Source organism: Cetorhinus maximus, chromosome 24 (genome assembly GCF_964194155.1).
Source record: "Cetorhinus maximus chromosome 24, sCetMax3.hap1.1, whole genome shotgun sequence".
NCBI classification, from domain to species: domain Eukaryota; kingdom Metazoa; phylum Chordata; class Chondrichthyes; order Lamniformes; family Cetorhinidae; genus Cetorhinus; species Cetorhinus maximus.
Window position 1 is genome coordinate 652,897 of NC_135902.1, and position 12,497 is coordinate 665,393.

Below are 12,497 nucleotides of genomic sequence, written 5' to 3' on the forward strand. Positions count from 1 at the left end.
GGGAGACTGTCTTCCTTGCAGGGAAGGTGATGGAGCATTTATTAGAGATGTTCAGAGGGTTTTAATAGAGTAAATAAGGAGAAATAAACTCACGGGAAGATGACGTAGTAAAGCAGGGGACACAGATTTAAGGTAATCGGCAAAAAAAACAGAAGTCGGATGAGGAGAAATGTATTTACACTGAGTTATAACCTGGAATGCACTGCCCTAAAAGTGCGATGGAAGCGGATTCCAGAATAATTTTCGAAAGGGAATTGGATATATATATTTGAAAATGAAAAATTTGCAGGGCTATGGGGAATGAGCAGGGGAGTGAGACTAATTGGATAGCTCTTCAAAAGATCGGACATAGACATGATGGGCTGAATGGCCTCCTAATGTGCTGTATGATTATATGACTCCACACACAGCAATATCTCTCAGGCTTTGGCCAAGCAATTCAGGAGTGAACACGGAGATCACTGCCAAGTCTGAGCCATATCCTTATTAGACACCCACACACAGTCACAGCAGGGCTCACTGGATGACAATCAAGGGCATGAATCCCGGCTGATATTTTGGCATACCTAAATCAGACATTAACTACCGCAGCACAGACAAGATATAACTGTGGGACCTTCTAGTCTCTAAGACTTTGAGTTATAGCAAATGGTGCATTGTTCATGAGGAGAGTGACATCTCTTTTCAATACCCTCTGCGGTTCACCAAACTAATTCCTGGGATGAAGGGGTTGTTCCATGAGGAAAGGTTAAATAGACTGTGCCTTTATTCTCTGGAGTTCAGAAGAATGAGAAGTGATCTCATTCAAACATACAAAATTCTTACAGGGCTCAACAGGGTCCATGCTAGAACCAGGAGACAGCAGTCTCAGACTAAGGGGCAGGCCATTTAGGACTGAGTTGAGGAGGAATTTCTTCATTCAGAGGATGGTAAATCTTTGGAATTCTCTAAAGGGCTGGGGAGACTCAGCATTAAGTATGTTCAAGACTGAGGTCAATAGATTTCTAAATGTTAAAAACATCAAGGGATACGGGGATAGTGCAGGAAAATGGGGTTGAAGTAGAAGATCAGCCATGATCTCATTGAGTGGTGGAGCAGGCTCGAAGGGCTGAATGGCCGACTCCTGTCCCTTTTTATTATGTTCTTTCCACATTTTATACTTTATCACACTTTCTATTCCTTCTCCACTTCTGTCTCAGACTGTTTGCCAGTCCCTCGCAGTCTCCCATTTTCTCGAAATTCAAATCTATTCAAAGACAGCGATTTTCAAACACATCTGTGTGAATCACACCAGAGAATACGGACACCTTCCTCAGGTCACCATTCTTCTGACTGACGTTCCGTCAGTCACGTGCAGTTTGTCTTCACTGCATTCGAGCAGAACTATTTCAAAGTAGAATTCCTGGGCACCATGCATCTGTGAGGGGAGCTCCAAGGGACCCCAAAGATCTTCAGTTTTCTATTTTTGTTAAAACAGAACGATATGGAGGGCAGGGTTTGAATAGAGAGATATGGAGGGTGTGGTGGGAATAGAGGGGGAGGGCTGAGGACAGGTATTTAGAAAGGAAGGAGGCTGGTGTGGATCATAAATACCAGCACAGATCAACTATGCTGTGGATTCAATGTAACATTCTCTGTCCAATAGTTACAACAGTTAAACTGACCTCTTCCTTCAGCAACACTTTCCAGAATTTTCTCTTCTTCTTTCAGACGTTTCTCTTTCGCAGATTCTTTACGTGCTGCAAAACACAAACCAAAGTGTGAGCACCCAGCAGCAAATCCAGATTCAAAACCAGGAGACATGAACATAAACACTGAATTTAACCCTGAATTGTTCCAAATCAGACCCACCCCGCACCCCCCACTCTGCCACAGCAATTGTCAGGCTGCCCTCTATTACAAAGGTCAATTTCAAACTGCCCTATACCCCACATCGAATGTCCTTCAGTGAGTGTCAGTCAGGAAGCCCCATATCCCGAACTGTTTCAGACTTCCCCATATCTCACAGTGAGTGTCAGGCTGCCCCATATCCCATGCTGAGTATTAGTCTGAGTGGCTCATATCCCACAGAGAATGTCGGACTGCCGCATATCCAATGCTGTCAGACTTGCCCAAGTCTCACGCTCAGTGTTGGACTGGCCCATATCCCAGGCTGAATGTCAGACTGCGCCATATTCCACACTGAGTGTTAGTCTGCTCAGTATTCCACATTTTGTCAAAGGACTACTTCAATTGGACAGTCCTCAATGTTAAGTCACTCACTGATAACTGGGTTAGCCCCTCCCTTCCACAGAATAGACAGTTCTCCAGGTCTGCCTGACATGATTACTGGGGTAGAAATGCTGTACCTTCCGCCTTCTCCTTCAGCTGCTGGTGTTGGTCTAGCAGGCTGATATTGGACCGTGGCCCCAGTGGGCCATCCCCATCATCCTCTCTGAAGTCACTGCCACTGTCCTGATCATCATCCAAGGCAACTTTCCTGCGTATTCGCACCAACTTCTCCATCTGGTCACACAAAGAGAACAATCAGGATTCAGGGTTAAATCATTGCATTATCTTTCTGGACAGAGGTTGTTTTAACCAATGGTTTTTCCCAGCATTCATTTCAGATCTATACATTATTAGGCCCACACTGCAGCCTTCAAAATTCAGTCCAAAAAAACATTTACTGATCAACGTGCAGTGACAGTCACAACTGGTGGTGGACAATTAAACAATTCACTGGAGTAGGAGGCTCCACAAATATCCCCATCCTCAATGATGCAGGAGCCCAGCACATCAGTGCAGAAGACAAGGCTGAAGTATTCACAACAATCTTCAGCCATAAGCGCTGAGTGGATGATCCATCTGGGCCTCCTCCAGAGGTCTCCAGCATCACAGATACCAGTCTTCAGACAATTTGATTCACTCAACGTGATATCAAGAAACGGCTGAAGGCACTGGATACTGCAAACTCTATGGGCCTTGACAATATTCCGGCAATAGTACTGAAGACTTGTGCTCCAGAATTTGCCCTAGCCAAGCTGTTCCAGTACAACTACAACACTGGCATCTACCCAGCTATGTGGAAACTTGCCCAGGTATGCCCTGTACACAAAAAGCAGGACAAATCCAACCCAGCCAATTACCGACTCATCAGTTTGCTATCCATCATCAGTAAAGTAATGGAAGGGGTCATCAAGCGGCACTTGCGTAGCAATAACTTGCTCACTGATGCCCAGTTTGGGTTCCACCAGGGCCACTCAGCTCCTGACCTCATTATAGCCTTGGTTCAAACATGGACAAAAGAGCTGAACTCCCAAGGTGAGGTGAGAGTGACTGCCCTTGACATCAAGGCAGCATTTGACCGAGTGTAACATCAAGGTGCCCTAGCAAAACTGGAGTCAATGGGAATCGGGGAGAAAACTCTCCACTGGTTGAAGTCATACTTATCACAAAGGAAGATGATTGTGGTTGTTAGAGGTCAGTCATCTCAGCTCCAGGAAATCACTGCAGGAGTTGCTCAGGGTAGTGTCCTCGGCCCAACCATCTTCAGCTGCTTCATCAATGACCTTCCTTCCATCAAACATCAGAAGTGGGGATGTTCGCCGATGATTGCACAATGTTCAGCACCATTCGCGACTCCTCAGGTACTGAAGCAGCCCATGTCCAAACGCAGCAAGACCTGGACATTTTCCAGAATTGGGCTGACAAGTGGCAAGTAACATTCGCGCCACACAAGTGTCAGGCAATAACCATCTCCAACAAGAGAGAATCTAACCATCACCCCTTGATGTTCAATGGCATTACCACCACTGAATCCCCCACTATCAACATCCTGGAGGTTACCATTGGCCAGAAACTGAACTGGACTAGCCATATAAATACTGTGGCTACAAGAGCAGGTCAGAGGCTAGGAATCGTGCGATGAGTAACTCACCTCCTGACTCCTCAAAGCCTGCCCACCATCTACAAGGCACAAGTCAGGAGTGCGATGGAATACTCTCCACTTGCCTGGACACCAGCTCCCACAACACTCAAGAAGCTGCACACCGTCCAGGACAATGCAGTCCGCTTGATTGGCACCACGTCCACAAACATTCACTCCCTCCACCACCGACACACAGTAGCAGCAGTGTGTACTATTTACAAGAGGCACTGCAGGAATTCACCAAGGCTCCTTAGACAGCACCTTCCAAACCCACAACCACTACCGTCTAGAAGGACAAGGGCAGCAGACAGATGGGAACACCACCACCTGGAAGTTCCCCTCCAAGACACTCACCATCCTGACTTGGAAATATATCGCCGTTCCTTCACTGTCACTGGGTCAAAATCCTGGAACTCCCTTCCTAACAGCACTGTGGGTGTACCTACACCACAGGGACTGCAGCGGTTCAAGAAGGCAGCTCACTACCACCACCTCAAGGGCAACTAGAGATGGGCAATAAATGCTGGCCCAGCCAGTGAAACCCACATCCCATGAACGAATAAAGAAAAAACACACTGGCTCTATAAGAGACCAAAGTTTCACTCCATGCAATGCATATTGTTAACCGAACTCAAGAACACAACAATGTAAGAAATAGGAGCAGGAGATCATATGGCCCTGTTAGCTTTGGATATACTGAACAACTGAACATCCACAACCCTCTGGGGTAGAGAATTCCAAAGATTCACAATCCTTTAAGTGTAGAAATTTCTCCTCATCTCCGTGCTACATGATTATCCTCTTATCCTGAGACTGCATCCCTGTTTTCTAGATTCCCCAGCAAGTGGAAACAACCTCTGGGTCTACCCTGTCAAGCCCCTTCAGAATATTGTATGTTTCAATGAGATCACTTTTCATTCTTGTAAACTCGAGACAGCAAAGGTCCAATTTACTCAGCATAAATTGTTGAAGGTGGCAGGGCATGTTGAGAAAATGGTTAAGATGACATATGGGGTTGTGGGCTTTTATAAATAGAGGCAGAGATTCCAAAAGCAAGGAGGTTATGATGAAACTTTATAGTACGCTGTTTTGGCCTCAAATGGAGTCTTGGGTCCAGTTCTGGGCACCACATTTTAGCAAGTATATGAAGGCTTTAGAGAGGGTGTAAAAAGGATTCAGAAGAATGGTTCCAGGGATGAGGAACTTAATTTATGTGGATGGATTGGAGAAGCTTTTGCCCCGAGAGAAGAGAAGGTCGAGAGGAGATTTAACAGCGGTGTTCAAAATCACAATGCATCTAGTCAGAGTAGATAGGGAGAAACACTTCCCTTTGATGAAAGGTCAAAAACCAGAGGGCACAGGTTCAAGATGGTGGCAAAGAATCAAAGCTGACCCGAGGAAAACATTTTTTTAATGCATGAGTGGTTTAGACCTGGAATGCACTGAGAATAAGACCATAAGACATAGGAGCAGAAATTAGGCCATTTGGCCCATCGAGTCTGCTCCGCCATTCAATCATGGCTGATAAGTTTCTCAACCACATTCTCCCGCTTTCTCCCCATAACCTTTGATCCCCTTACCAATCAGGAACCTATCTATCTCGGTCTTAAATACACTCAATGACCTGGCCTCCACAGCCTTCTGTGGCAATGAATTCCATAGATTCACCACTCTCTGGCTAAAGAAGTTTCTCCTCATCTCTGTTCTAAAAAGTCTTCCCTTTACTCTGAGGCTGTGCCCTCGAATCCTAGTCTCTCCTACTAATGGAAACATCTTCCCCACATCCACTCTATCCAGGCCTTTCAGTATTCTGTAAGTTTCAATCAGATCCCCCCTCATCCTTCTAAACTCCATCGAGTATAGACCCAGAGTCCTCAAACGTTCCTCATATGTTAAGCCTTTCATTCCTGGGATCATTCTCGTGAACCTCCACTGGACCCTCTCCAGGGCCAGCACATCCTTCCTGAGTCACGGGGCCCAAAATTGCTCACAATATTCTAAATGTGGTATTACCAGAGCCTTATAAAGCCTCAGCAGCACATCCTTGCTTTTATATTCTAGTCCTCTCGAAATAAATGCCAACATTGCATTTGCCTTCCTAACTACCGACTCAACCTACAAGTTAACCTTAAGAGAATCCTGGACTAGGACTCCCAAGTCCCTTTGCAGTCCAGATTTCTGAATTCTCTCCCCATTTAGAAAATAGTCTATGCCTCTATTCTTCCTACCAAAGTGCATGACCTCACACTTCCCCACGTTGTATTCCATCTGCCACTTCTTTGCCCATTCTCCTAATCTGTCCAAATGCTTCTGCAGCCTCCCCGCCTCCTCAATACTACCTGTCCCTCCACCTATCTTTGTGTCATCTGCAAACTTAGCCAGAATGCCCTCAATTCCTTCATCTAGATCATTAATGTATAAAGTGAAAAGTTGTGGTCCCACTGACCCTTGCGGAACTCCACTAGTCACCGGCCGCCATCCTGAGAAGGACCCCCTTATCCCCACTCTCTGCCTCCTGCCAGACAGCCAATCTTCTATCCATGCTAGTACCTTGCCTCTAACACCATGGGCTCTTATCTTACTGAGCAGCCTCCTGTGCGGCACCTTGTCAAAGGCCTTCTGGAAGTCCAAGTAGATAACATCCATTGGCTCTCCTTTGTCTAACCTACTTATTACCTCCTCAAAGAATTCTAACAGATTTGTCAGGCATGACCTCCCCTTGATGAAACCATGCTGACTTTGCCCTATTTTACCATGCACTTCCAAGTATTCTGAAATCTCATCCTTAATAATGGACTCTAAAATCTTACCAACGACCGAGGTCAGGTTAATCGGCCTGTAATTTCCCATCTTTTGCCTCACTCCCTTCTTAAACAAGGGGGTTACATTAGCAATTTTCCAGTCCTCTGGGGCCCTCCCTGACTCCAGTGATTCCTGAAAGATCACCACTAACACCTCCACTATCTCTTCAGCTATCTCCTTCAAAACTCTGGGGTTTAATCCATCTGGTCCAGGTCATTTATCCACCTTCAGACCTTTCAGTTTTCCTAGCACCTTCTCCTTGGTAATGGCCACCATACTCACCTCTGCCCCCCGACTCTCTTGAACTTTTGGGATGTTACTCGTGTCTTCCACCGTGAAGACTGACGCAAAATACCTATTCAGTTCCTCTGCTATTTCTTTGTTCCCCACTACTACTTCGCCAGTGTAATTTTCCAGCGGCCCAACGTCCACTTTTGCCTCTCTCTTATCCTTTATATATCTAAAAAAACTCTTGCAATCTTCTTTTATATTACTGGCTAGTTTACCCTCATACTTAATCTTCTCCCTCCTTATTTCTTTTTTAGTTGTCCTCTGTTGGTCTTTGTAGGCTTCCCAATCCCCTGCTTTCCCACTGCTCTTCACCGCATTGTATGCTTTCTCTTTAGCTTTTATGCTGTCCCTGACTTCCCTTGTCAGCCATGGTTGCCTCGTCCTCCCTTTAGTATGCTTCTTCTTCCTAGGGATGAATTTTTGCTGTGTCTCCCAAATTACTCCCAGAAACTCCTGCCATTGCTGTTCCACTTTCTTTCCTGCTAGGCTCATCTCCCAGTCAATTCTGGCCAGCTCCTCCCTCATGCCTCTGTAGTTGCCTTTATTCAACTGTAATACCGTTACATCTGATTCCAGCTTTTTCCTCTCAAATTGCAGGGTAAATTTTATCATATTATGGTCACTTCCTCCTAAGGGTTCCTTCACCTTAAGCTCCCTTATCAAATCTGCCTCATTACACATCACTAAATCTAGAATTGCCTGTTCCCTAGTGAGCTCCACCACAAGCTGCTCCAAAAAGCCATCTCGTAGACATTCCACAAATTCCTTTTCTTAGGATCCACTACCAACCTGATTTTTCCAGTCTACCTGCATATTGAAATCCCCCATGATCACTGTAACCTTGCCTTTCTTACACACCTTTTCTATCTCCTGGTGTATCTTGTGCCCCACATCCTGACTACTGTTCGGAGGTCTGTACATAACTCCCATTATGATTTTTTCACCTTTGCGGTTCCTCAACTCTACCCACACAGATTCTACATCATCTGACCCTACGTCGTTTCTTGCTATCGATTTAATTTCATTTCTTACTAACAAAGCAACCCCACCCCCTCTGCCAACCTGCCTACCTTTTGGATAGGATGTATATCCTTGGATATTTAGCTCCCAGTCCTGATCCCCTTGCAGCCATGTCTCCGTGATGCCCACATCATACCTGCCAATTTCAATCTGCGCCACAAGCTCATTTACCTTATTTCGTATACTACGTGCATTCAGATACAACACCTTCAGTCCTGTATTTCCCGTCCCCTTTCTCATTGCCGTCCCTTTATCTAATGTGCTTGAAGTTAGATTCCTAGCCCTTTCCAAACACTCTGTCCTATTTTGTGTTCTGGAGACTTTAATAGCCTCTCCTGGGCTCTCCTTTCTTTTATTTTTTCATAAGTTTCCATGAAGTTGAATCCACCCCCCCACACGCTAACCTGCTGCTTTGTTTCCCATCAGTCATACTTCTTGGAGTTTTACCCTTCCCTTCCCCCCCACTTTCTAGTTTAAAGTCCTGTTGACCACCCTATTTACCCTTTTCGCTAGAACATTGGTCCCAGATCGGTTCAGGTGGAGACCGTCCCCAAGGTACAGATCCCTCCTGCTCCAATACTGATGCCAGTGCCCCACAAAATGGAACCCCTCTTTCCTGCACCACTCCTTTAGCCACATGTTTACTTCCCTTATTCTCGCATCCCTATGCCAATTTGCACGTGGCTTGGGTAGTAATCCGGAGATTATAACCCTTGAGGACCTGTTCTTTAATTTAGTTCCTAGTTCCTGATAATCCCCAAACAGGTCCTCTTTCCTAGTCTTACCTATGTTATTTGTCCTGACGTGGACCACAACAACTGGATCCTCCCCCTCCCTCTTCAATATCCTTTCAAGCCGGTCTGAGATGTCCCTCACCCTGGTACTGGGCAGGCAACATACATGCGGGACTCTCGATCCTGCTTACAAAGGATGCTATCAATTCCCCTAATTATAGAATCCCCAACAACTACCAGGATGTGGTGGAGGCAGATTCAATCGTAGCTTTTAAAAGAGAATTGGATAATTATCTGAAGAGGAAAAATTGGCAGGACTACAGGAGAGGGTAGGGGAGTGAAACCAGCTGAATTGCTCGTGCAGACAGCTGGCATGGACACAATAGGCTGAATGGCTTCCTTCTATGCTGGAACTATTCTATGATTCTTGGTGATCTCTTGAGCTCTCTCTCTGCTGGAAGTTTCCAAGGTGTTGCAACATATCCTTAAGCTTGTTTGGCTATTTCCTAATCCCAGCAACACAGCACTGGAAGTGGAAACAGAGTTAGAAAAAGCTGAGATTTACTGCCACTTCACCAGAGTGATTAAGGTCAGATCAAAATGCTCCAATCTCTATAGATGTTGGAGGAATTTGCTATCTCCATACCACCACTGAAAAAAAATAAGTATCAAAGCAACCAGAATGATAAGACAGGAACTACATGGTAGTAGCAGAGAATCAAGCTTAGTGAAAGCTTTCAGCTCAAACTCAAATCCAATCAACACTCACCAGCTGTTGTTTCCTCTGCTTAACAGGAACATATGGAGTGTATTCCTCCTCTTCCTCCTCATCCTCTGAGACTGGGCGCTGTAATACAAGATAGCACTTCACTGTACAAACCACACAGTTACTGCTGTACCAGGCATTGGCACCAATGAAGTCTCATGAGGCCTGGGGTGAACCTATCCACCTGAACTGTGAGGAACCCCGCGCAATGAATGCGACATTCTGGCCTTCTCAACTTGGACTATACATGGTGAGGGTGTTGGAGCTGAATAACACCAGGGTGCAGCACTGTCAAAGGCACTCACAGGGATCTCACTTGTGCTTCTAGCAATTTGAAGGGGAAGATCAAAGGACCAGAATTCAACCATTCACCTCCTCAAGCCTGTTCCACCACTCAATCAAAACATTACTGAAACAAAAATAAAAAATGCTGGATAAACTCAGCAGGTCTGACAGCATCTGTGGGGAGAAAGACAGAGTTAACGTTTCGAGTCCGTATGATTCTTCTTCTTAAGACGCTAACTCTGTCTTTCTCTCCACAGATGCTGTCAGACCTGCTGAGTTTTTCCAGCATTTTTTGTTTTTGTTTCAGGTTTCCAGCATCCGCAATATTTTGCCTTTATCTTGTGCCAGAACATTACTGATCTGTGCATCAATTCAATTTACTGTTTCTCCATGTCCCTTCCTGACAAAAAATTACCAAATATCAGTTTTGAAAACTCCAACTGTATCTACATATCCTTTTCCAGGGTCCTACTGCCCTTTGGGTAAAAAAAAGTGTTTCCTGATTTCCCTCTTGAACAGCCTAGCTCCAATTTTAAGATTATGCCACCTTGTCCTGCATCCCCCCACCAGAAGAAATAGTTTCGCTCCATCCGCCGGTTCAGCATCAGACAGTGGCCTGTGAGTGGGATGGAGTCAGTGGCAATAGAGTGCGCGGTGGGAATCATAGACAATAGAGCCTCAGGCTTCCACACATTTAGTTGGAAGAAATTTCTGTTCATCCAAATTAGATATCAGTCAAGCAACCTGACAAAGCAGGAGCTGTGGAGGGGACGAGTGAGGGGGTGATCAGGTACCTCTGGGTGCTGTCAATGTACATATGGAACCTGACATGTTTTTGCTTTATATTGCTAAGTGGAAGAATGTAAATGAGAAACAGGACCCCTGAACCTCACTGCCCCTCACGCTGCACAACAAAATATCTGGTCTAAGTCTCTTGGCTCCAAAGTATCAGAAAAACTGTTAAGATTGGCAGTCAAGTAAACATCCCAAAACTGAGACTAATAGAATTTTGATAGGCAAGGGTATTGAAGATTATGGAAGCAAGGATTGTCGATGGAAATGCAATAAAGATCAGCCGTGACCTCACTGAATGGTCAAAGTGACACAAAGTGCTGAATGGCCTCCTTCTGTTCTAGGTCCACAATAACTTGCCACCAACAATATGTAAAATTTTGAATTTGTTTTATATAACGTTGCTTCAAATGATATATATGTATTTCAATGTCAGTTGTCATTCAGCGAGTAGTAATTTTGCCATTGAATCAGAAAGTAACTGGTTCGGGTCACATCCCACAATCTGGAGCACAAAATCTAGACTGAAGCTCCAGGTGAATACAAAGGGAGCACTCCACTGTCAGAGGGGCAGTACCGAGGGGCTGCTGCAATGTCAGAAGGTCAGTACTGAGGGAGCGCCGCACTGTCGGAGGGTCAGTACTGAGGGAGTGCTGCAAAGTCGCAGGGTCAGTACTGAGGGAGCGCCGCACTGTCGAAGGGTCTGTGCTGACCAAGAAGCACACCGTCGGAGGGTCAGTACTGAGGGAATGCTGCACTGTCAGAGGGACAGCACTGAGGGAGTGCTGCACTGTCGGAGGGTCAGTGCTGAGGGAGTGCTGCACTGTCAGAGGGTCAGTACTGAGGGAGTGCTGCACTGTGGGAGGGTCAGTGCTGAGGGAGTGCTGCACTGTCAGAGGGTCAGTACTGAGGGAGTGCTGCACTGTGGGAGGGTCAGTGCTGAGGGAGTGCTGCACTGTCAGAGGGACAGCACTGAGGGAGTGCTGCACTGTGGGAGGGTCAGTGCTGAGGGAGTGCTGCACTGTCGGAGGGTCAGTACTGAGGGAGTGCTGCACTGTCGGAGGGTCAGTGCTGAGGGAGTGCCGCACTGTCGGAGGGTCAGTACTGAGGGAGTGCCGCACTGTCGGAGGGTCAGTACTGAGGGAGTGCTGCACTGTCGGAGGGTCAGTACTGAGGGAGTGCCGCACTGTGGGAGGGTCAGTGCTGAGGGAGCGCCGCACTGTCGGAGGGTCAGTGCTGAGGGAGTGCTGCACTGTGGGAGGGTCAGTACTGAGGGAGTGCTGCACTGTGGGAGGGTCAGTGCTGAGGGAGTGCCGCACTGTCGGAGGGTCAGTACTGAGGGAGTGCCGCACTGTCGGAGGGTCAGTGCTGAGGGAGTGCTGCACTGTCAGAGGGTCAGTACTGAGGGAGTGCAGCACTGTCGGAGGGTCAGTGCTGAGGGAGTGCTGCACTGTCGGAGGGTCAGTACTGAGGGAGTGCTGCACTGTCAGAGGGTCAGTACTGAGGGAGTGCAGCACTGTCGGAGGGTCGGTACTGAGGGAGTGCTGCACTGTCGGAGGGTCGGTACTGAGGGAGTGCAGCACTGTCGGAGGGTCAGTGCTGAGGGGGTGCTGCACTGTCGGAGGGTCAGTACTGAGGGGGTGCTGCACTGTCGGAGGGTCAGTACTGAGGGAGTGCCGCACTGTCGGAGTACATTTCAAAAACGCTTCATTGGCTGTGAAGATCTTTGAGAGATCCTGAGGTGGTGAATGGCGCTACGGAAATGCAGCCTGTCCCAGACACGCACCCTGGGCCGCTCTGAGCTTTTTACCTTCGCGGTTCCGCTCTGAGCATCCATCACTGTCGGCCGCACCACTTCCGGTCCGTCCGACAATTCCGGGCAGCAGCACTTCCGGTC

General features: G+C 46.9%; 1 protein-coding gene across 1 annotated transcript in view; it reads right to left on the reverse strand.

The window, feature by feature from the left end:
* ddx41 (DEAD (Asp-Glu-Ala-Asp) box polypeptide 41) overlaps positions 1 to 12,497 on the reverse strand; it is a 60,818-nt gene extending 48,321 nt beyond the window's left edge. The window contains exons 1-4 of the mRNA XM_078570628.1: positions 12,411 to 12,497; positions 9,527 to 9,604; positions 2,349 to 2,505; positions 1,665 to 1,739 (exon numbers count right to left, since the gene is read on the reverse strand). Coding sequence (XP_078426754.1) covers positions 1,665 to 1,739; positions 2,349 to 2,505; positions 9,527 to 9,604; positions 12,411 to 12,437 — 337 coding nt within the window. The 5' untranslated portion in view covers positions 12,438 to 12,497. The remainder of the gene's footprint in view (positions 1 to 1,664; positions 1,740 to 2,348; positions 2,506 to 9,526; positions 9,605 to 12,410) is intronic.